The following is a 24,763-nucleotide window of genomic DNA, read 5'->3' as shown; positions in this document are numbered from 1 at the left end:
GGGACAGTGGCACATGCCTCCCACACAACTGCTTCAGTTCCCTTGTCCCACCGGACCCTGGCTGTGTTATCTCTGCAGCAGCTTGTCCTAGATTCCTCCCTACTCAGGCCATGAAAATCTGAGCCAGCCTGGAATGCCTGGAAAGTGACAACAGTTTCCATTCCACTGGATTTGGGGCTTCTAGGAATCTTGGGGGTGGATTTTTGGTAATGTGTCTGTCTGTCTGTCTATCTCCATTCACCTCTTTCTCTCTCTTTGTACCCCAGACCATGTAGAGCTGAAACAAAACTGTTTTCTTGGAATTATTTTCACGTCCATTCTGACATTCACGCCACCCCCTCTCGGGCAGAACCTCTTCTCTGTGGGAAGAGAGTGTAGTCTAGTAGTCAGAGCACAGAGAACCAGGGACTTCTGGGCTCTGTTCCTGCTCTGGGAAGAAAATGTGATCTAGTGGTTAGAGCCAGGTTCTGAGAACCAGGACCCCTCTGTTTCCTCCCTGCCGCTTCACCATGGTGTGGCCTGAGGCAAGTCCCTTCCCTTCTCTGTGCTTCAGTTTCCCCACATCTCACAGTGGCTTGTGAGGTTTCATGAATGGCCCTCAAGTGCTTTGAGACCCTCTAGAAGCCCCATGGATTGTTACTGTTTTCATTATATTCACTGTCTGCATTTCCCTGCCCCTTCTCTCCCCCAGGATGACACAGAACCATATTTCATCGGAATCTTTTGTTTCGAGGCTGGAATTAAAATCATCGCCTTAGGGTTTGCTTTCCACAAAGGCTCCTATCTGAGGAATGGATGGAATGTGATGGACTTCGTGGTGGTTCTCACAGGGTGAGTAGCTGTTTTTTACCCTCTCCATCTGTGTGTTGGTCACTTGCAGACCAGGGTACAAACTTTCTTGAACTGGGGGGAGGTAGCTTGGGCTAGTGGTTGTCTGGTGGCTAAAGCAGTCCGACCAGGAGTCAGGACACCTGGGTTCGATTCTCAGATTAGAAGGAAGTGATTAGAGTGGCCAACAGGCAGTTGGGACTCCTGGGTTCTGTTCTCATCTCTGCCTCCGTCCATATGGCCTTGGGCAGATCTGTGCGTCTCACTTTCCCCAAGCGGTTGTGAGGGTTAATGTGTGGATGGTGTTTTAGAAGCGGGAGAATGGGACAGAAGGGCTCAGTGGCTTTATTAAAGCCTGGGGCTTTGTGCGATGGGCGGAGCTGGCCTGGCTGCCACGCTGCAGATTCACGCTAGTCAGGTCCCCAGTGCTTCGTATCCCTGCTGCTTTGCAACCTGCTTTGGGAGTTCTAGGGCTGTGGAACAATAGCCTCTCTCTGCTGGTGCTGAGACGTTGTTACTGCTGGGGTGGCTGGAGCTAGAGACCTTCCATTCATCGGAGATCCCTGGTCCCTAATGAGTGCTGGGACCCCCTTTCAGCAGGCCTCGTTTGCCAAGAGAACCCCACTGAGAGTTTGCAGAAGTTCTCTGCAGTTTAACTTCCCCATAGCTTCCTACTTCTGTCCCTCTGTCACTGCTCCTCCGCTGGGGCTGTGGAATTGAAGGCTGATGTGTGTTGGAGTTGTTTCTTCATCTTTGAGCCTGTCGCACTTGTTCACTTAGTATTTCTCTGGGTTTATCTGCTGGGCAGGTCTTGTGTTTGGATAACTCCTGGAGAAATAACGTTGTGTTTCCATTGTGTTGACTTGTGTCATTTTCACTCTCGAGTTCTGCATGATGGTCGCCTGCTGGGAATTTTTTCTTCTCTCCATTCTTGAATATATAAAGTTTCGTGGAGGAGCGGAATATGACAATGTTGCCTACTAGTCAGAGCAGCAGCCTGGGAAGCCACGACTCTTGGGTTCTGTTAGAATCAGGACTCCTGGGTTTTATCCCAGCACTGGGAGGATAGATCTAGTAGTTAAATCAGGATGAGGGCTGGGAGTCAAGATTCCTGGGTCCAGTCTTGCCATTGACTTGCTGTAGGAACTGGGGGCATGTTGCTCCTCCGTCTATGCTTCCCCTTTCTCTTATCTACTTTGTGTCATGGGAGGAAATGTTGATCAAGCACTTGCAGACACTTGACAGTTGTGATCTGTCTGATGTTCCTGGTGTGGTTTTCTTCTACACGTTTCAGCTGGTGTTGCTCCAGTACGGATGTGCGTGGGGTTGCTCTTTGCACAGGTTTGATTGTGTGCCCGGTGCGTCTCTTGTGATGGTCACCATAATTGCTGCCTCAGCAACGTTTGCAGTAACACTTGGAAAACCTTGCTGCCTCTGGCCTTTTGTTGTTACCATGTGGGTTTTTGCACGTGGTCTGTTCCTTGGCTGTTTATGTTACTTTGGGGGACACAGCAGTCGCTTTCCAGGCAGCAGGTGTCACTTCCTTTATTACTTTATACCCTGGCTGTTGTCCATGCAATATATTTTTAAGCAATAAGTTGAGGCCACAGAGCGAGGGACTTAACTTGCCCAGGAAGCATGAGGTCCCTTACCGTGGCTCTGCCTGGGGCGTGCTGCTGAGGTACAAAGGGGTTTGTGGAGGGAGATCAGTTAGTAGGAGTTGGATGGCTCAGGGCATCTAGAATGGGCTGTCGCGCCTTCCTGCGAGATTGCCAGTTGAAATCCAGCCCTGGTTTGGAGGGGTGAAAGCTGTTACTCTCTGTTTGGTTGCATGACCTGATTTTGAGGGGGCTCTGTCCACAGCCCAGTGGGCAGGTGCTGCTGGCATTGACACTGGCAGCCTCAACAGAAAAGCCATGGAATGAATGAGTCACAGAGATCCCTCTCCCCTGCAAGGGGGGTCCCTCCAGGGCAGGACCCACAAACAGTCAGTGTCCCGGACCTCTCCCTAGCCACAGAATTCACCCAGTGGTCCCACTGCATCCAGCCATTGCATTTGGAATCGCTCCAGGGCTCCTCTTTACCTGGAACACCTGGTGCTTAGTTGCTCCAGCAACAGTGCAAAGAGTTATTACTGGTATGGACCTTATTTGTGCAGCTTTGAGACCCTCTCAAGGGTCCCTTGCTTCTGTGCTGTGCCTGGGGTCATAGGCCTATGCTGTGGACGTGTTATCATCCTTTCGCCATCCCACTGCAATTGTTCATACTGCGTATCTCCCTGGGGACACATCCCGGTTGTGATGTTTGGGTCATTCCCCTCCCCTGGCATGCTGTGGGATTTTGTCCCTCACAAAGCAGCGAGAGGTAAGAGAGGACACAGAGGGCCAGTTCTTCACCTAGTGTAAACCAGCAGGTCTCCATTGAAGTAAGTGGTGTGATCATAGTTTGCATCAGCTGGGGATCTGGCCCCAGATCTGGTCAAAAAGTTGTCCCTAGGAGCCAGCACTGGCCTGCAGACCCTGTCTACACTAGGCATTGCAACAAGATGTTGCTTGAAATGCTTTGATCTTCCAATGCCTTGCGTCCACACACAACACCTGGACCAGATGTTGTATGGTTGCAGTGGTTGGGGGCAACGTGTGGGGTGGGGGCTGTTCCACTTAGGCCCTGTTGATATGTTTTCAGCAATGTTTCTTCTCAGCATGGACAGGAAGCCTCAAGTTCTGCGGCTGCTACAGGTCATACAGTCTTCCACAGCGCAGTGTGGAACTAACCCCAAGGCCTTGAATCCGCTGGGCACAGAGGTGTTTCAGGAGCTGCGGAGGGCAGTGGCATGACCATGGTGCTGGGCACGGGGGGCACTGCAGCTAGACACGTTCTTCTGTCCTAAGCAGCGTTGCTGGGCGAGGGCTGAACAAGGTCGAGGGCTGGGTGTGGAAACTGGGCTGGGGAAAAAGGCGACCACGTCTGAAGAAACTCACTACTCACTGACAGGCGGGGAGACGCGTCAGATAAACGACTGGCTCCGTCTGAGTCACCCAGCTCTGGGACAAATGCTCCTAGAACTGGGAGATCAGTCACCCGCTGCAGCACGGAGAGGAAGGGCTACCCAAGCCCTCTGGCTGGGCGGTACTGGACAGCTGGGGCAGGGAGAGAGGGGAAGCTAAGGGCAGTCATCACCCCTCATAATGGGAGATTAGTTTGCGCAGCCAACAAGATGACCAAGGCTGCGCAGTCCCAACCAGAGGCACTTCCAGTTCAGTGGGAACGTACCATCTGCCCCTCCTTATCTCTCCTGGGCTCCCACTCGTCCCCTCTCCTTGCTCCCCTCTTCCACTCGTCCCTGGCCTGTCGTTCCAGTGCCGGCCCTCGGGCAGTCGTTCACGCCCTGCTGGCCTGGTCAGCCGTGGTTCACAGCTGTGTGCAAATGGCTGCACAGCATGCTCAGCAACACGGAATCAGGGCCTTTGTCTGTCTCACTTCCGTCCTCCCCCCGCCCCTGCACTCTCATGCTTTTCCTTGAGCTCCTCTGCACAGAGGCTGATCACTTATTAAACCAGCGGCTGTTTGAGAGCATCTGCATTGAAATGGGAGTGAGTCCCAAGCTGCCGCCCCTGCTTCCGTTTCCACCATCGCTTCTAATCTAAACACTGGAGGCAGTGTCTGGGCTGAGGAGATCGGACACAGGGTCTTGTCTCTGTCCAGGCGTCATTAATGACCGCATGGGAGCAGGGTCGTTATGTGTCATCTGAAAGACAGCACGGCCAGCCGCACAGTGCCCCCTTCTGCCCTGCTGGGGCATTGAAGTCAGCACTGGCTCCAAGGGAGAGCGCTCCCTACTGAGTCACCCATCCCACTCTCTGGGTTTCTCCGTGGGGCATTCACTTTGCCCCTAGTGTTCCTTTGAAGGGGGTGGTTGGAAAGTGAGCTGGGCTCTGGGCAGAATAATAGAGCCACCAGCCACATGCAGACCCTGCTTGAGAGGAACTGCACCCCCCAGGGGTGGGGCACTCGCTGATTATAACAAGCTGCAGCAAGCAGCCTCCTCTGCCTCTGCTTCCCTGGTCACTCGTGGAATGATGGCTGCACACTAGCTCCTGCAGGATGGGAAGACCGATTTCTGGGGTCCCCTTGGGCACGAGGCTCTGGGAAGAGGGGCTGCTCTGGCCCTCCCATTTCCCAGCCTTCCTCGGAGCTGCAGTGGGGGATCCCAGCCCATCCCCAAGAGAGGCTCCAATTAGTGCTGCTGCAGTTTTGCTATGCTAATGGCTTCTTCCTCACCAGCGTGTGTGTGTGTGTGTGTGTGTGTGTGTGTGTAGGGGGGGAGCTGCAGGGGAGACTGGCAGGCAGGCTGAGGAAATCTCAACAGAAGAGAGATAGCTGCTGAGGGAAGCTAGCCTCTGGCTGACGGTCCTGGAGGCTGGAGATGCTGTCCTCAGCCCCAGGGAATCAGAGACCATGGGCTGTGGAGGGCTTGGGGTGGCAGAAGAAGGGAGCACATGGGATGGCTCCCAAATCGAGCTTTCCTTGAGTCTGGGGATCAGAGTGCTGGGGAAGAGCCAACCCTCCAAACCCCTGTTGGTGTGTCTCAGGCTCCTTTGTGTGGCTTCAGCTATAAAGGCCCAAACCCGCTAAGGAGTGTGAGAGTGCAGCAACTCATCCGAGTAAAACGTGGGTCCCAGAGCCCGGGGCACAGACTCGGGAGTCCGTCTGTGCGTGGGGCCAGCACGGACAGGCTGCAATGGGCCAACTGGGGGCCCAATTCCCAGTGCCAAGGGTTCCCCACGGCACAGTCCCTGCCCCCCCATCCATCCCCAGTGGAGCGACTCTAGGGACTGTTGGCAAGAGGTAATCTCAGGTATCGTGACTGAATCACGGGACCCCTATCTAGGCCTGGTGTGAAATGTGAGGAGCTGCCATGATTTGCTGTTCTCTCTGTGTGTGTGTGTGTGTGTGTGTGCAGAGGTATCTGTGCATTACGTGTGGGAGTGTACACGTGTACATGTATGTTAATGAGGCAGTCTGATGTATGTGTATGTCCACAGAGTATTATTTATACAGCCCAAGGGATGCTGGCCCTGCTGGCTCCCCGCCCCAAGGAGTGCACAGTCTAAACATACATGTGTGGTACATGTTTGTACACGGGCTGCATTCAGGCACATGTACTCACAAACGTGTAAGGTGGTGCGCTGCTCTACACACGTGTGCATGCCCGTAGTGTGCTTGCACGTGCACTGTGTGTGCCCAGGGGCTGGAAGTGCATAGGGAACATATGTGCACATGTGTGATGTGCTGCCGTGAGGGTGTACGCGAGTGTGCTGTGCATCACCCTCCCACACCTCCTGCCCTGACCTCACCAGCGTACGCTGCGCCCCCTCTTAGTGGGAGCTGTCAGCCAGCTCACATCCACAGCATTCTGCTCCTGCCCCGGCCTCCCCTCCTGCAGTTATGGCGCAGAGCAGGGAAAGCAGGGCCACTCACGAAATCTGCGCCTCTCTCCCCCCGTCCTCGGCAGAGCTGAGCTCATTAGTATGCCAGGCAGCTCGGGCCCTGATTAGGGAGTCTCCCTGTACTAGCTTTGGCTTCTTCTTCTTCACCTCCTTAGAGGTGCTTTCCAGACGTGCCTGGCATGCTGAGGGAGGCGTCTTTGCCTGAATGAAAGAAAGCAGAGCGAGCGGCATGGGAAGGAGGGAGCCAGGAGGATGCAGGGAGGCTCTGGCAGTGGAAGGAGTTATTGATCTTCTGCCTTGTCACTGGGGTCCTTGCCTGCCTTGCCTTCCAGTGGTTACGTGGGCAGCCGGGGGTGCTCAGGCCACAGCTGGAATATTCAGGACCAGGAAGATGCAAGATTTTGGCAGCAGAAGTGCAGTTCTTGGCAGTGTGGGTGCCAATGAGTGCATTTGCTTGTGAATGTTTGTGCAGCTGTGTGCACATGATATGCATGCGTCTGGGTTTGTGAGCCTAAATGGACTGTTATCATCTCCAGCGCGGGATCTGGGCAGTGTTGGAGGCGGCTTAGGGGAGACCTCCGCTCAATGTGCAGCTGCAATCAGAAAATCAAGCAAGATGTTTGGCTGTATGAGGAACAGGACGGAGAAGGATGCAGAGGGGATATCTACACTGCATTCACAGGGTGTGTACATTAGCTAGCTTGGATACCAGAGCAGAGAATCTGCGGCTTCAGCTTTAGCATGGGCTGTAAAGCATGTCCCGGATACTGGGTAATTCCTTGTGTGGCTAGCTCAGGCTGAAGCTCATGCTGTGAAGGCTCCACTCCTCCGCTCCCTGAGCTAGCTTGGCTGCCTCTCCACGGGCTGCCATCACCTCCCCACAAGCGCTGCGTAGACATAGCCGGACAATATTCTAATATCTTTCTATAAATAAATGGCATGGCCTCCTCTGGATTCTGTGTGCTGGCCTCGTCAGCCCCATCTCCAGCAAGACAGTGCAGAATTAGAGGGGTTCAGAGAAGACTGATTGGAAGCCTGGAAAAACTTCCATATGGAGAGAGAATGAAAAGTGTGGGATTGTTGCCTTAGAAACAAGGCTAATAAGAGGGGATGTGATAAACCTCTAAACAGTAGTGACTGGTCATCCCTGTCTCAGAACACAAGAAAAAGGGGACAGTCAATTACATTCAAAGGGACAAATTCAACACTGATTAAAGGAACTAGGTGTAGTTAGTCTGTGGAACTCACTGCCACATGATGTCATTGAGACCGATAATTTAGCAAGATTCAGAGAAGGATTGGATGTTTATATGGAGCCAGAGTCATTACAGTTAATGCTAAGAAAAATGGAAGAAGAGCTTGAAGACCTCTTGCTTCAGGGCTGAAGCTGATCTCTGGCTATTAGAGACCAGAGTGAGACCCATGTGGGTTGCAGGTTGTCCCAGGCCTGCCTACTGTGCGGTTCTTACATCTGCCTCTGAAGCATCTGCTACAGGCGACTGTTGGGGACAGGAGACTTGGTTAGATGGACCTTCGGTCTGATCTAGTCTGGCAGCTCCTGGATTCCTATGTTGTCTATGTGTGCATATGTGTATGACTGCTATATCACTATGCTTATTTATTTGGTGTATTATGTTAGCGCCTAGGAGCCCTCATTGTGGGCCAGGACTGCGTCGTGTTAGGCCCTGTACATTATTTATTAGGTCTATTACAGTAGCTGTTTGGAGCCCCAGCCACGGGCCAGACCTCCGTCATTCTGGGCGCTGTACAAACACAGAAGAAAAAGATGGTCCCTGCTCGAAAGAACTCCCAGTGTAAGCCTGTTTCTGTAGCCTTGTGTGTGTGGGTCTTCGTCTTCTGAACACATGTAATCTACACTGATGGGTTTGGGCAGCGTGTGTGAGCGTGAGAGAGAGAATCCTTCCTTCAGGGCATATGTGTGCTGTCATTGACTGAACTGTATATAGTGCGTGGCCAGGCTATATCAGCAGGGAGTGTATTGGAAAAGGTTGTACAGGGAAGGTTTGTGTGTACTGGGCAAGTGCTTGTGTGTAAGGAGCGGAGGAGCATGGAGGGACTGCATGTGTGGAGGGAGAATATGTGGCATGTGTGCATGCATACGTGTGGGGAGCATGAGTGTGTGAGGAGTGTGCATATGTGCAGTGTGTGTCCATGCATGTATGTATATGTGAGGAGAGCGTGAGTGTCTAAGGAGCGTGTGTGTGTGTGTGGCATAGGGGCAGAGCTGAGCCTGTCTTTGATCCCTGGTATCATCAGTTCCTCTGGGAGTCGGGGAAGTCCCCTCCTGGGAAATGCTCTCAATGAGATGTTAATTACCGCCTCGGCCTTTGCTCCATTGTCCTACGTTCCCAGGGCTCTGCGTATGGGGAGCAAGTGCTGTTTAATGCTGTCACAATATTTTATTGCAAAGCTGCCTACTCACTTTCCCCGAAATTGTGTTTCTCCTGCCTCGGTGCTCAGGCCTGCTCATTGAAGACACTCCCTGCTCCAGGGGTGAGACCCAGTGCACTCTCTCTCTCTCTGCCTCTGGCAGTCCTGTAGCCTGATATCCCCTGCTGTCTGCTGCACCATGCCAGACCCTGCCCCATCAAGTTCATTATCCTGCCCTCAGCAGTGGCCAATACCTCATGCTTCGGAGGAAGGCAACCACTTCTTTTCCAGTGCAGTGGGGCAGGGAGGAGTCCTTCCTGACCCCTGTGGTGATCAGCCCAGGCCTTGTGCCATCAGAGTTGATTACCAAAAAGAAAAGGAGGACTTGTGGCACCTTAGAGACTAACCAATTTATTTGAGCATGAGCTTTCGTGAGCTACAGCTCACTTCATCGGATGCTCCCTGCAGAGCCAAAGTTATTAATGGCCACAGAGTTGAATGGTCCTTTAATAGTTCACTCTCAGTATCTGACCTGAGGACATCTGTCTATCTGATCTGTTTATTTGTTGCCATGTGTACCCACTTCTCTTACTCCATATACCCCACGCTGTCTGCCTCTCCATCCATCTCATCGCCTCCCCCTCTCTCACTTGGGTTTCCTGAGGCTGACTACCTGCCATTGGCAAGAGAGTTTCCTTTTATTGGTTCTGTGCTCTAACGTCACCAATCGGTGGAGCAGCAACCACCTTTCCCCGTGGTTCCCAGGTAGTGAGAAGGACCCATCAGCACATGTATCTCTTCCCTGTACTGGGTGACTGCTTTCCCTGTTTTCAGCCCCCTGCAGGCAGATCCTGAATCCTGACTACAGCCAAGGGCTAAATTCAGTCCTCGGCTTCGGTGAGGTGCAGCCTGGCTAGCATCGGGGTGTGATGCTGGTGGTTCTGCTTCCCAGGCCTGTCACCCGCTCATGCCTGTGGAGGCTGTAAGCCCTCGTGCTGGGGCAGAGCTAGCATCCCTCTGCTTCACCCCCTGTGAGCATTGGCTGCCCCCTACAATGCAGACAAGCTGCTGCTGGGTCCCGGGCTAGTCTATCCAGCTAACCCATATCCCCCTGCTAGCTGACACTGAGGAATTAACATTCCCCTAGGAAAGTCATCATAACTGAAGGGGAAACTGAGGCATGGAGTGACTTGCTCACTGTCTGTGACAGAGCCATGAAATTGAACCCCTGCTTGTCTAAGTCCCAGCCCAGCACCTTAGCCACAAGCCCACCCCTCCTCCCCAGCACTGAGGCTCTTTGGACTCTGTGAATTCGATTCTTTTCCAGACCAAGCCTTCCGAGGATCCCTGTTGTGTTTCGCCCTAAATCCTTATCTGCTGACACAGCCCGTTCCCACGGCTGCTGCTTCCTGAGGGGTTGCCGGGTGCCATTTGTCCAGCATCCTAACCCTGCATTGCCCAGCTCCCAGAGCCCTCGCCCCCTCTGCTCACCAGAGCCTTTGATTAGGCCCTGTCTAGATGCTCTAAATGTCAGTCCGGCCCGATCAAAGCTGAACAGAAACCCAGCTCTGGATTCTGCTGATGAATCAAAAGGCTGCTGCATCTAACGACCGTGCGGAAAGCCGCTGTGACCTTTCTCCCTCTCTCCACATTTCGCCTTTCTGTCTTCTCTCTTTTCTCATTGTGATTGCCCGCTCCCCCTTTCCCAGACACTCTTTTTTTTTAATGCATCTCCCTTCTCTCTCTCTCTCTCAATCTGTTGCAGTGTCTCATATCTTGGCTTCAGTAACGGCTTCATTCACTTAAGGCCCAGATTTGTCTCTGGGCTGCTGCAGTCTAGCCTGGGACCAATGGGAGCTGGCCCTGCGTCTCCCCGTTCTGGAGCTGCTGGGGCTGGTTCAGAGCTGTGTGGGCCTTGCCGCAGCCAGGAAATAGCCAGGGCAGAGGCACGCACCAGCATCACCTCCTCCTGTGCCTGATCCACCCCTGATATGTGCCCTGCACTTGATGGTGGTGGTGGGGACCTTATGGCAAAGGGACTGCAAAGGGGGATCAGGCCCTGTCATCTCTCTCTCTCTCTCTGTGCCCCAGTCTGCATCGGGTACAGGCAGGCTGGTTGTGCCGTCGCCTGATGATCTGCGAGATCCTGTAACCACCGCGGGTTGTAGGACTCCTGCCCTCCCCACAGTGTCTGTCCTAGTTCCTCTGCCTGTCTTGGGCTGTGGCTCTCACTTTCTGTCTCTTTGCGTCTCCAGCTGCCCGTCTGATGGTGTCGCTTCCATTCGTCTCTGCTCCTTCCCCTGTTCTGGGTACCCGAGCGGCGCTCACCAGACCCTCCCCACCCCAAAATGACTTTGATCGCCACTTGCCCAGAGCTCTGGACGGCAAGGACCGGGGGTGGGGGCAGTCGGGACCAGGGGGGGCACAGGGAGCAGTGACTGTGGAGCAGGTGTGCCCTGGGGATGTGCAGGAAGTACCAGGGGGTATTGGGTGGGGAAGAGGAGTCGGCCAAGTGGGGTTTGAGGACGATGTGAAGTCCAGAGCTGCAGGGGGGACAGGGACCCCACCAGAGTGCCTCTACCCTGTCCATGGGATCCAGTGACCCCTGCTTGGGTAGCCTTCACAGAGGCTGAGAACTCCCCCCATAGCAGGGTGTCTCCAGGACACGGCTGGCGCACACTGACAGGGTTCGGGTTAGGGTAAGGGTTAATGGGGGGGATATCTGTCTGCCCAGACTGGGCTGCTCATGAGCGGTGGGTATAATAGGCCAGGGGAGGCTAAACCTCTCCTAAGCCAAGCCCTGCCCCCCCCCACGCTGCACCCTTTCCCCCAAGCCGGTGCCAGCTCAGCTCCAGCCAGATGCCAGCAGGTGGCTGGGGCCGGCAAGTGGACCGGGGCTGTTTGGCTGGAGCTCCTCCAGCCCCGGAGCAGCTCGGGGCTTGGGCGGGCGTTGGGGTGGGGCCCTCTGGTGGCTGGGGCTCGGGCAGAAGGGGTGGGGCCGCGTGGTTAGCCTCCCCGAAGAGGGGGCTCATGCACCACCCAGGGGGCCGCTCCTGCACTGTAGCTGAGAGGATTCTTTCTCCTCCGTAATAGGAGAACCTGACTGTCCCCCTACACCTGGGAGGAACGGGGCTTGGCCAAGTCCCCTTCGCTTTCATCAGCTCCTCTCTCTGCCTCTTCCGAGCCTTGGCAGCCTGCTCCCTCCAGGATCCTCTGCCCTGGGCTAGGGGTGGGTGTGAGCAGAGCAGGGACCTGCCCCAGACCTGTCTGTGCCCATCACTCCAGGTGGCTCCCTGTGCCTGCTAACGCCTGGGGGGAGAGATCGTCCAGCAGCGCTGAGCTGCTGTCTGCTGCCATGGGGTTAAGAGGTGAAAGGAAGGGTCACAAAGGCAGTGCCTTCGGGAAATGTACAAGGCTGATGGATCGATTGATCGATCTATCTGTCCATCCAGCTCCATACACACCCCTCTATCTGTCTTTCTCTCAGCCCTGCAATGGAGGGACCGCCCCTCCTCCCCCCCACCCCCCCCCGAATGGCAGAGGAAGCTCCATCTCTATGGCCTGTCTGCTGTGTCTGCTGAAGCTGCTGGCAAGGGGGCTGGTTTTCACCAGTGGTGCTGGGGGGTTTTGTGACATGGACATCTGGTCAGGAGCATCTGGGTTGAGACCCGCCCCCTCCCAAACCCCTGGCACACGGGGGCTGGTGGACAAAGCGCTGGGAAATGACTGTACGGATGATTGTCAGAGTCCGCTCCGGCTGTAGGAGTGAGAGAGTTCAAGGCCAGAAGGAACCATCAGCTCCCCTAGTGTGACCTCCTGTCTATCACAGGCCACCCCCAGCACCCGCACACCAAGCCCAACAACTGAGATTAGATGAAAGCATCCCAGCTCGCAAGAGACTAAGCTGCTGTGTGCCACAGGCAGAGAACTGAAGACACCAAGATGCTGCCAGTGCCCAAGACTCAGTGATGGCAGGAAATGGATATAGTGAGATATACTCAGTGCCTGCCCCATGGGGGAGAACTCTGCATCCGCCCAGGGGGTGGACTAGATGAGCACTGGGCAAGGGGGGGCCGTGGTGTATGTGGGAGGACAGGCGGGTACGAGGGGCATGAGGCTGTGCTAATGGGATGTGTTTGGGGGGAGGCTCCCTGATGGCATCCCCAATCTCGCTGCCCCAGGCGGCTTGCGGGGCTCATTGCTCAGAACTGGTACACCATGGTACATGCAGGTGGGGCCAGGGAGGAGCAGGGACAGCTGCTAGGGGGATTTGGCATCCCCAGCTGGGTGGATCTTGTCCCATTGCCATGCCATGGTTGGGTCGTTCGCCTCTGTCCAGAGCAACACCATTCAATATGAAACGGCCTGCCTGGAGCTGCTAAGGGGGTCCCCAGGGCAGGGGGCTCTGCTGGAGTACGTGGGGGGTGTCAGGTTTGGGGAGGACATAGGCTGTGCCAGGTGCCCTGTGACTCAGTGCGTGAAGGAGAATAGGAGAGAGAGAGCACAAGGGGAGTGAGAGAGAGAGAGAGAAAGGGGGAGTGTGAAAGGAAGGGGGAGGGAGGCCGCAGCTGCGTCTGTTCCGTTCTGGTTCTGTTCTCGGCTGTGGATGGAGCTCTGCTGGGAGAAGCAAGAAAGAGGGAATGTGAAATTAGAGAGGGGGAAGGGAGACAGAACAAGGAGGAAAAGGACAGAGTGGATGAGGGAGGAAAGGAGCAATAACCTGCAGAAGGGAAAGGCAGTGCCAGGCAGCGCCCCAGGGCTAACTCCGCCCTCGGCTGCCGGACTCTGGCACAGGGCAGAACTGATCTCCTGCTTCTTACCCCAGCCTCTCACCTTCCTGCCTGCAACAAGGGCATGGAGCAAGGGCAGCCACTCACACCAGCAGCCTGCACACACAGCTGTGGCCACACGTGCAGGCATCCGGAGCTCTCACACTCACAATGGCCTACAGAGTTCCCGCCCGCGCACATTTACTTGTGCACCCCCACGCAGGCACACAGAGTACGCGCGTACACACGCTCACACGCACAGACACGTGGAGCTCGCACATGTGCGTACACACTTACACATGCCCGCACACACATTTCAGACACCCTTGCACACGCACACACAGGCAGACCCAGTGTCCATGCTCATCGGTATTACTGCACGTCCAGTTTGCAGTAGAGCACAGGCTCGCTTACGCGGGGGCATTACGCCAGGTGCTGTCCGAACACACATGGAGCTAGCTCCTGCCCTGAAGAGCATGCAGTGGGAGATGGTGCCCTGGCTCTGCTCCCATGTAGACAACTTATAAGTGGCTCTATTGGGTCCCACCTTGTGCTGGACTGTTTGGCAAACGTAGCTGCATTGGAGCTGCTGGGAGCAGAGCTTTTGAAAATCGGGCAAACTCCCCACATCCAGTCACACCGAGCCCACGCACACAGGTCAGCAGGCAGGCTTCCCTCCCCCCACGCTGCCCCTTCCCCAGCGCCCAACGCAGAGGACGACTCTATATGAAAACATGAAGCAATATTCAACACCAACTCCTGGCAGTGACCACCTGCCCTCGCACGCCTTCCACAGTGTGTTTGTACAAGGCACAGTGCCTTCATATTGGGCATGACGTCCCCGCTCCCACCGCATGCCCTACATTCATATGCAATCCCACACCCACATGGCTTTCCACACCTGCCATCTCCACACTGGGCACAATTCCACGTGCCCTCACACTTGTGCTGCACTGTATTCACATTGGGCACGTTGCCCAAATACGCCTGCACACCTGCCTCACTGTATGAACACACCTACACTCCCTTTCATGCCTGCCGCTCCACACATTTCTACCTGCATTGGTGCTGTGCGCACCTGACATGCGGGGTCACACACACGGGCCAAATTCTGTTCCCCTTTTCGCCCATGAAGGCACCTCAACATCGCAAAGCTGTAACTTGTTTGGTTTCACACAAGGTCCATCCAACAAACCTGTCCTGGATCACATGGGCCTGGGGGCTCTGCTCCATGGAGAACATATCCCCTTGACACCAGGCTGAGGGGCTGTCACAGGCCCCCACCCTTACAGAGAGCTGTGCTTCTGAAATGACATCCGTGCTGCTCACATGCCCCACCATCCCTCTTAGATAGCTCCAGCAAGACTACGGTAAGAGCAACCAGGACAGAGCTGGGAGCCTAGATACCCTGACGACGTGTGCTATATAAAAATGTAAACTGCAGCGGATTAGAGAGAGAGATTACTACTACGGGGGGTTGGATGGGTAGGGATGGACAGATAGATAGAGGGGATTTGGGTATGTTGCCTAGAGTCGTATGCAGACTCTAAAGAAGAGACCACTGCTCTGCAGTTGGCCTCTGAACTGCTGTTGCTTTGGGACAGGAAGTGAGGGAGGACCCTGTGCGCAGGGGAACTAGCCAGCCAGGTCAACAGTCAGACACTTGGGAAGCATCTCTAATGACCACAGCTGGTCAGGACTTTGGCGTAGCAGCTTGAGAACACAGAGCTGCCAGCAGCACTGCACCCCTGCGTTGGGAGCAACACTGGCCCGCGTCCACTACAGAGGGTCCCCTGCGACTCACTGACCAAAGTAGCAGATCCTTCGTGGCCTCCCCGCCAAGACGTGGCGGCCCTGCCCTGTCCTTAGCTGGGCAGAGGTAGCAGGGGAGTGGCAGCATTGAACTATACCGGCCGTGCTCGCTCTCTCCTCTCCCACTTCACTCCACCATCTGCCCCTGGGTTCCAGGGAAGCCACATTTTCTGCCACCCATCACACACACAGGCTGCTGATTGTATCAATGAGATGGGGCTTGTCACCAAGGCAACAAGCATGAATGAGCAGGAAGGTAACCCTGGAGACTGTGTGAATGGGAAATGGCCAGTTGCTATGGAGATCTGGTAAATGGGAAGAGACCCTCTGGCGTAACAGTGACAGGATAAGCAGCAGGCAGCATGGCTACTCCCAGCTACCTAAATGAGGGTGCGGGAGAGAATGGGCTCTTGTGGTTTGAGCAGGGACTAGGTGTCGGGACTCCTGGGTTCAGAACTTCTATTTCCAGCTCTGGGAGGAAGTAGGGTATAGAGGTTGGAGATGGGGGGGACTAGGTGTCAGGACTCCTGGGTTCTATTCCCAACTCTGGAAGGGGATAGTGGTTAGAGTAGAGGACTGTGGGTCCAGACTCTTGGGTTCTCTTTCTTCCTATGAGAAATCCTGAAGATGCTTATAAGACATGCCCCCCCCCCCAAAAGTGCCCAGGAAGAACATTATACCCAGAAGTCTTGGTGCCCTCCCAAGATATGAGAATCCCACTATCTGTGGGAGTCCAACCTCATTGCCCTCTCCGGCAAGGCCCAGTAAAGCCATTGGGCCCAGGCACGCTGTCTCTCTGATTTGTGGCAGGGCCCTCCTGAAAGAGGTTGTTGTCTTGGGTAGGGTGGCCCAGCTTTTGCTTTCTATTGGCCCCAGAGCCAGGGGCAGTTCGACTGGACAGCCCTTTATCCCAGCTGGCTTTGATTCCCTGCTCGAGGCCTTTGACAAAGCCTTAGCCTCTGCTTAGTCCCGAAGGAGACGTTTCCACTGCGGCTGGGAGCGTGCCTCCCGGCCTGGGGAGAAAGACCTGTACTAGCTCTGCTCAGACTCGCATCTGACAAGAGAAGTGCAGATGTCACAGCATGGGGGAAGGCTCGGGTTAGCCACCTGAGCTAGGACCCGGGGGTCGGGTGGGCTTGGTCTCAGGTGGCTAGCCCAAGTCGTTGTCCGTGCCACAGCATCCACGCTGCTGTCTATAGCATGCTAGCTTGAGCAGAGCTAGGGCATGTCTGTCGGCCCGGGCGAGGAGCCATCTTCCCAGCTGCAGTGTAGACCTCCCCTAAAAGTCCCTATTTCAGCAGATAGCGTCCTACAGCTCCTGTTAGACCGATCCCAATGGCTCTCCATTCTCAGGGCCTCCTCACCCCTCCAGTCAGGCTCTGGGCTTTCACCTGACCTTCTAAGATGCACTGGTTCCCACCCCCCTCGGCTCAGCACGCCTAGCGAGCCCTTGGATCCCTTCGGCCAGAGAGGATCAGGGACAGTGGTGTGTGTGTGGTTAACTTCTGATGGCCCTAAGTGAGAGGAGAATCAGGCTGTGAAGATTTTGGCACCATTCAATCAGCCCAATTGACAAGAACAGACCAAAGTAGCAAAATGGCCACTGTCAGGCTGAAAATCCTTCCCCACCCCCCACCCCGCCACTACAGACACCTTGGATTATAATACATATGATGTTAAGGATCAGATTTACTTCACCCTGGGGTTGGATGTGAATCAGAGAAATGTAGGGATGGAAGGGACCCCAAGAGGTCATGGAGTCCCTCCCCCTGCACTGGCTCAGGTTTAAGAATATCTCGACCATCTCTGACTTGTGCTGGTCTAACCTGTTCTTAAAACCCACACCCCAGATCTAGACCCCACAGCAGGATCCTGCTATGGTGGCTTGAGCCCCATTTCATACATTTGAGGGCCAGAAGGGACCATTCTGATTATCTAGTCTGATTTTCTGCAGAACACAGGCCAGAGAACCCACCCTATGATTCCTGTTTGAACTCGGGGGTATGTTTAAGAAAGACATCCAGTCTTGATTAAAGGTGCTGAGTGATGGAGAACTTGCTGTTTCTAGCCGCTTTTGCATGATGCTGTCTTGTTTGGGTTCCAAAACGGGCAGGACAATGTTTCAGTCGATCCCCTACACCTGTTTTCACTTTTTTTGAATAATAATGCTGTGATACCCCTTTGTGCTGTGACCCTAGCATTGCCTGTGAGCAAAAGAGCATCATGCAGGGTCTGTGGGGTGGATGGGAGACAGCGAAGGGTGAGGCAGGGAGTGATGTGCTCCAGGGGGTTTGACCGCAGTGCTCCGGTGTGTTGCTATCCGTAGAATGAAATGTACCAACCAAGGTCTTGACTATGTGTGTCTATTAAAGCTCCTGATGGAGGTGCTAAATGTGAAGTCCTAGCCAGATCTTGACTCACCAGTAGTTCCACTGTGTCCCACTCCTGCAGTTAGATGTGGTAATCCCATTCATTTCGCAGCCCGATTCGTGATGATGGTCCAATTAGAAATGCTTAGGCAGATTGACAAAACCATTGCGTAACCCAGTTAAATTGTCATGTCGCCTCCCATCCCAGAAGTGGCTGCATTTCATCGTTTGATGAGCAAATCCTTTGTAGTGTTGCTGTGCATTGTCAAACAGCTGCTGTGCCCCACCCCAGAGGTGGCTGCATTTCGGCACTGATATTCCAGTAGCTCATTATTGCGCAGCTTTTAGACAGCTGCTGTGCCCCACCCCAGAGGAGGCTGCATTTCGGCACTGATATTCCAGTAGTTCATTATTGCGTAGCTTTTAAACAGCTGCTGTGCCCCACCCCAGAGGTGGCTGCATTTCGGCACTGATATTCCAGTAGCTCATTATTGCGCAGCTTTTAGACAGCTGCTGTGCCCCACCCCAGAGGAGGCTGCATTTCGGCACTGATATTCCAGTAGATCATTATTGCACAGCTTTTAAACAGCTGCTGTGCCCCACCCCAGAGGAGGCTGCATTTTGGTGATCCTGGCATATAATTTTTATATCCGATTATGTTCTTTGGGTTGAAAGGATGGTGAGCTAGGATTACCCTGGATCCCTTCTGCAGGGAAGATTTTCATACTTCCCCAGGGTGCCATCAATTTGCTGTCCCCTTTTTTAATGCATCCTGCCACCTTTCCCTTCCCAGCTCCAGGGAGGTGAGAGGAGTTTCACCCCCGATGCTTTTATGGGAGAGGCTGTTAACATCAACGTTCAATTCTTCTATAAATACACTCCTGACGATTGTATATAAAGGCATCAAAGGCCATGGTGGCCTTGCTAATTCTGTAATTAAAAATAGCAAAATGCAGAAGCCCGTGGGACGCGCCTGTCAGTTCCTGAATCTAACCTGCCTCTGTCTCCTACTGGCTTGCAGGGCTGAGCCCCTATGGGCAGGCGCCACCGCTTGGTCGGCCAGCCACACAGCAGGCAGCATCTTGGTATTCGAGTTGAAGCTGCAGGGACTGTTGGGTCTGACTCAGCTCGGGTGTAAATCAGGAGCGAGACCATTGAGCTCAGGGGAGTTGCTGCAGAGTCAGAGCCTGGTTAGGGCAGAGCTGGATGGGGAGAGTTTCACTGAACTGGGACCCGTGGAAAGAAGCGGAACAGGGCTGCCCAAGGCAGCCGCAGCCACCCCTCAGGCTGCAAGCATCACCCAACAGCACAGCCACCCAAATACGGCGTCCTAGAGCACGAGCGCCGGCCACCCCACCGCCCAAATACGGCGTCCTCGAGCGCGAGCGCCGGCCACCCCACCGCCCAAATACGGCGTCCTCGAGCGCGAGCGCCGGCCACCCCACCGCCCAAATACGGCGTCCTCGAGCGCGAGCGCCGGCCACCCCACCGCCCAAATACGGCGTCCTCGAGCGCGAGCACCGGCCACCCCACCGCCCAGATACGGCGTCCTAGAGCATGAGCGCCGGCCACCCCACCGCCCAAATACGGCGTCCTCGAGCGCGAGCGCCGGCCACCCCACCGCCCAAATACGGCGTCCTCGAGCGCGAGTGCCGGCCACCCCACCGCCCAAATACGGCGTCCTAGAGCGCGAGCGCCGGCCACGCCACCGCCCAAATACGGCGTCCTAGAGCACGAGCACCGGCCACGCCACCGCCCAAATACGGCGTCCTCGAGCGCGAGCGCCGGCCACCCCACCGCCCAAATACGGCGTCCTAGAGCATGAGCGCCGGCCACCCCACCGCCCAAATACGGCGTCCTCGAGCGCGAGCGCCGGCCACCCCACCGCCCAAATACGGCGTCCTCGAGCGCGAGTGCCGGCCACCCCACCGCCCAAATACGGCGTCCTAGAGCGCGAGCGCCGGCCACGCCACTGCCCAAATACGGCGTCCTAGAGCACGAGCACCGGCCACCCCACCGCCCAAATACGGCGTCCTCGAGCGCGAGCACCGGCCACCCCACCGCCCAAATACGGCGTCCTCGAGCGCGAGCGCCGGCCACCCCACCGCCCAAATACGGCGTCCTCGAGCGCGAGCACCGGCCACCGCACCGCCCAAATACGGCGTCCTCGAGCGCGAGCGCCGGCCACCGCAGCGCCCAAATACGGCGTCCTAGAGCACGAGCACTGGCCACCGCACCGCCCAAATACGGCGTCCTCGACCGCGAGCGCCGGCCACGCCACCGCCCAAATACGGCGTCCTCGAGCACGAGCACCGGCCACCCCACCGCCCAAATACGGCGTCCTCGAGCGCGAGCGCCGGCCACCCCACCGCCCAAATACGGCGTCCTCGAGCGCGAGCGCCGGCCACCCCACCGCCCAAATACGGCGTCCTCGAGCGCGAGCGCCGGCCACCCCACCGCCCAAATACGGCGTCCTAGAGCGCGAGCGCCGGCCACCCCACCGCCCAAATACGGCGTCCTCGAGCGCGAGCGCCGGCCACCGCACCGCCCAAATACGGCGTCCTAGAGCACGAGCACCGGCCACCCCACCGCCCAAATACGGCGTCCTCGAGCGCGAGCCCCACCCACCCCACCGCCCAAATACGGCGTCCTCGAGCGCGAGCGCCGGCCACCCCACCGCCCAAATACGGCGTCCTAGAGTGCGAGCCCCACCCACCCCACCGCCCAAATACGGCGTCCTAGAGCGCGAGCCCCACCCACCCCACCGCCCAAATACGGCGTCCTAGAGCGCGAGCGCCGGCCACCCCACCGCCCAAATACGGCGTCCTAGAGCGCGCGCGCCGGCCACGCCACCGCCCAAATACGGCGTCCTAGAGCGCGAGCCCCACCCACCCCACCACTCAAATACGGCGTCCTAGAGCGCGAGCGCCGGCCACCCCACCGCCCAAATACGGCGACCTCGAGCGCGAGCGCCGGCCACCCCACCGCCCAAATACGGCATCCTAGAGCGCGAGCGCCGGCCACCGCACCGCCCAAATACGGCGTCCTCGAGCGCGAGCGCCGGCCACCCCACCGCCCAAATACGGCGTCCTAGAGCGCGAGCCCCACCCACCGCACCGCCCAAATACGGCGTCCTAGAGCGCGAGCCCCACCCACCGCACCGCCCAAATACGGCGTCCTAGAGCGCGAGCGCCGGCCACCGCACCGCCCAAATACGGCGTCCTAGAGCGCGAGCGCCCGCCACCCCACCGCCCAAATACGGCATCCTAGAGCGCGAGCGCCCGCCACCCCACCGCCCAAATACAGCATCCTAGAGCGCGAGCGCCGGCCACCGCACCGCCCAAATACGGCATCCTAGAGCGCGAGCGCCGGCCACCCCACCGCCCAAATACGGCATCCTAGAGCGCGAGCCCCACCCACCCACGCCACCCAAATACGGCGTCCTAGAGCGCGAGCGCCGGCCACCGCACCGCCCAAATACGGCGTCCTAGAGCGCGAGCGCCGGCCACCCCACCGCCCAAATACGGCGTCCTAGAGCGCGAGCGCCCGCCACCCCACCGCCCAAATACGGCGACCTAGAGCGCGAGCGCCCGCCACCCCACCGCCCAAATACGGCGTCCTAGAGCGCAAGCGCCGGCCACCCCACCGCCCAAATACGGCGACCTAGAGCACGAGCGCCGGCCACCCCACCGCCCAAATACGGCGTCCTAGAGCGCGAGCGCCGGCCACCGCACCGCCCAAATACGGCGTCCTAGAGCGCGAACGCCCGCCACCCCACCGCCCAAATACGGCGTCCTAGAGCACGAGCGCCGGCCACCCCACCGCCCAAATACGGCGTCCTAGAGCGCGAGCGCCCGCCACCCCACCGCCCAAATACGGCGTCCTAGAGCGCGAGCGCCGGACACGCCACCGCCCAAATACGGCATCCTAGAGCACGAGCGCCGGCCACCCCACCGCCCAAATACGGCGTCCTAGAGCGCGAGCGCCGGCCACCCCACCGCCCAAATACGGCATCCTAGAGCGCGAGCCCCACCCACCCACGCCACCCAAATACGGCGTCCTAGAGCGCGAGCGCCGGCCACCGCACCGCCCAAATACGGCGTCCTAGAGCTCGAGCGCCGGCCACCCCACCGCCCAAATACGGCGTCCTAGAGCGCGAGCGCCCGCCACCCCACCGCCCAAATACGGCGACCTAGAGCGCGAGCGCCCGCCACCCCACCGCCCAAATACGGCGACCTAGAGCACGAGCGCCGGCCACCCCACCGCCCAAATACGGCGTCCTAGAGCGCGAGCGCCGGCCACCGCACCGCCCAAATACGGCGCCCTAGAGCGCGAGCGCCCGCCACCCCACCGCCCAAATACGGCGTCCTAGAGCACGAGCGCCGGCCACCCCACCGCCCAAATACGGCGTCCTAGAGCGCGAGCGCCGGCCACCGCACCGCCCAAATACGGCGTCCTAGAGCGCGAGCGCCCACCCACCCCACCACCCAAATACGGCGGCCTAGAGCGCGAGCGCCGGCCACCCCACCGCCCAAATACGGCGTCCTCGAGCGCGAGCGCCGGCCACCCCACCGCCCAAATACGGCGTCCTAGAGCGCGAGCGCCCGCCACCCCACCGCCCAGATACGGCGTCCTCGAGCGCGAGCCCCACCCACCCCACCACCCAAATACGGCGTCCTCGAGCGCGAGCCCCACCCACCCCACCGCCCAAATACGGCGTCCTCGAGCGCGAGCGCCGGCCACCCCACCGCCCAAATACGGCGTCCTAGAGCGCGAGCGCCCGCCACCCCACCGCCCAGATACGGCGTCCTAGAGCGCGAGCGCCCGCCACCCCACCGCCCAAATACGGCGTCCTAGAGCACGAGCGCCGGCCACCCCACCGCCCAAATACGGCGTCCTAGAGCGCGAGCGCCGGCCACCGCACCGCCCAAATACGGCGTCCTAGAGCGCGAGCACCGGCCACCCCACCGCCCAAATACGGCGTCCTAGAGTGCGAGCCCCACCCACCCCACCGCCCAAATACGGCGTCCTAGAGCGCGAGCCCCACCCACCCCACCGCCCAAATACGGCGTCCTAGAGCGCGAGCGCCGGCCACCCCACCGCCCAAATACGGCGTCCTAGAGCGCGCGCGCCGGCCACGCCACCGCCCAAATACGGCGTCCTAGAGCGCGAGCCCCACCCACCCCACCACTCAAATACGGCGTCCTAGAGCGCGAGCGCCGGCCACCCCACCGCCCAAATACGGCGACCTCGAGCGCGAGCGCCGGCCACCCCACCGCCCAAATACGGCATCCTAGAGCGCGAGCGCCGGCCACCCCACCGCCCAAATACGGCGTCCTCGAGCGCGAGCGCCGGCCACCCCACCGCCCAAATACGGCGTCCTAGAGCGCGAGCCCCACCCACCGCACCGCCCAAATACGGCGTCCTAGAGCGCGAGCCCCACCCACCGCACCGCCCAAATACGGCGTCCTAGAGCGCGAGCCCCACCCACCCCACCGCCCAAATACGGCGTCCTAGAGCGCGAGCGCCGGCCACCCCACCGCCCAAATACGGCGTCCTAGAGCGCGCGCGCCGGCCACGCCACCGCCCAAATACGGCGACCTCGAGCGCGAGCGCCGGCCACCCCACCGCCCAAATACGGCATCCTAGAGCGCGAGCGCCGGCCACCCCACCGCCCAAATACGGCGTCCTCGAGCGCGAGCCCCACCCACCCCACCACTCAAATACGGCGTCCTAGAGCGCGAGCGCCGGCCACCCCACCGCCCAAATACGGCGACCTCGAGCGCGAGCGCCGGCCACCCCACCGCCCAAATACGGCATCCTAGAGCGCGAGCGCCGGCCACCCCACCGCCCAAATACGGCGTCCTCGAGCGCGAGCGCCGGCCACCCCACCGCCCAAATACGGCGTCCTAGAGCGCGAGCCCCACCCACCGCACCGCCCAAATACGGCGTCCTAGAGCGCGAGCCCCACCCACCGCACCGCCCAAATACGGCGTCCTAGAGCGCGAGCGCCGGCCACCGCACCGCCCAAATACGGCGTCCTAGAGCGCGAGCGCCCGCCACCCCACCGCCCAAATACGGCATCCTAGAGCGCGAGCGCCCGCCACCCCACCGCCCAAATACGGCATCCTAGAGCGCGAGCGCCGGCCACCGCACCGCCCAAATACGGCATCCTAGAGCGCGAGCGCCGGCCACCCCACCGCCCAAATACGGCATCCTAGAGCGCGAGCCCCACCCACCCACGCCACCCAAATACGGCGTCCTAGAGCGCGAGCGCCCGCCACCCCCACCGCCCAAATACGGCGACCTAGAGCGCGAGCGCCCGCCACCCCACCGCCCAAATACGGCGTCCTAGAGCGCGAGCGCCGGCCACCCCACCGCCCAAATACGGCGACCTAGAGCACGAGCGCCGGCCACCCCACCGCCCAAATACGGCGTCCTAGAGCGCGAGCGCCGGCCACCGCACCGCCCAAATACGGCGTCCTAGAGCACGAGCGCCCGCCACCCCACCGCCCAAATACGGCGTCCTAGAGCACGAGCGCCGGCCACCCCCACCGCCCAAATACGGCGTCCTAGAGCGCGAGCGCCCGCCACCCCACCGCCCAAATACGGCGTCCTAGAGCGCGAGCGCCGGACACGCCACCGCCCAAATACGGCATCCTAGAGCACGAGCGCCGGCCACCCCACCGCCCAAATACGGCGTCCTAGAGCGCGAGCGCCGGCCACCCCACCGCCCAAATACGGCATCCTAGAGCGCGAGCCCCACCCACCCACGCCACCCAAATACGGCGTCCTAGAGCGCGAGCGCCGGCCACCGCACCGCACAAATACGGCGTCCTAGAGCGCGAGCGCCGGCCACCCCACCGCCCAAATACGGCGTCCTAGAGCGCGAGCGCCCGCCACCCCACCGCCCAAATACGGCGACCTAGAGCGCGAGCGCCGGCCACCGCACCGCCCAAATACGGCGTCCTAGAGCGCGAGCGCCGGCCACCGCACCGCCCAAATACGGCGTCCTAGAGCGCGAGCGCCGGCCACCGCACCGCCCAAATACGGCGTCCTAGAGCGCGAGCGCCGGCCACCCCACCGCCCAAATACGGCGTCCTAGAGCGCGAGCGCCCGCCACCCCACCGCCCAAATACGGCGA

General features: G+C 58.6%; 1 protein-coding gene across 1 annotated transcript in view; it reads left to right on the top strand.

The window, feature by feature from the left end:
- Positions 1–24,763, top strand: part of CACNA1A (calcium voltage-gated channel subunit alpha1 A) — a 168,864-nt gene that overhangs the window by 34,733 nt on the left and 109,368 nt on the right. The window contains exon 3 of the mRNA XM_077838173.1: positions 692–831. Coding sequence (XP_077694299.1) covers positions 692–831 — 140 coding nt within the window. The remainder of the gene's footprint in view (positions 1–691; positions 832–24,763) is intronic.

Source organism: Eretmochelys imbricata, chromosome 20, assembly GCF_965152235.1.
Source record: "Eretmochelys imbricata isolate rEreImb1 chromosome 20, rEreImb1.hap1, whole genome shotgun sequence".
Taxonomy (NCBI): domain Eukaryota; kingdom Metazoa; phylum Chordata; order Testudines; family Cheloniidae; genus Eretmochelys; species Eretmochelys imbricata.
The sequence above is the reverse complement of the archived record's forward strand: the minus strand, read 5'-3'. Positions and strand labels throughout refer to the sequence as shown.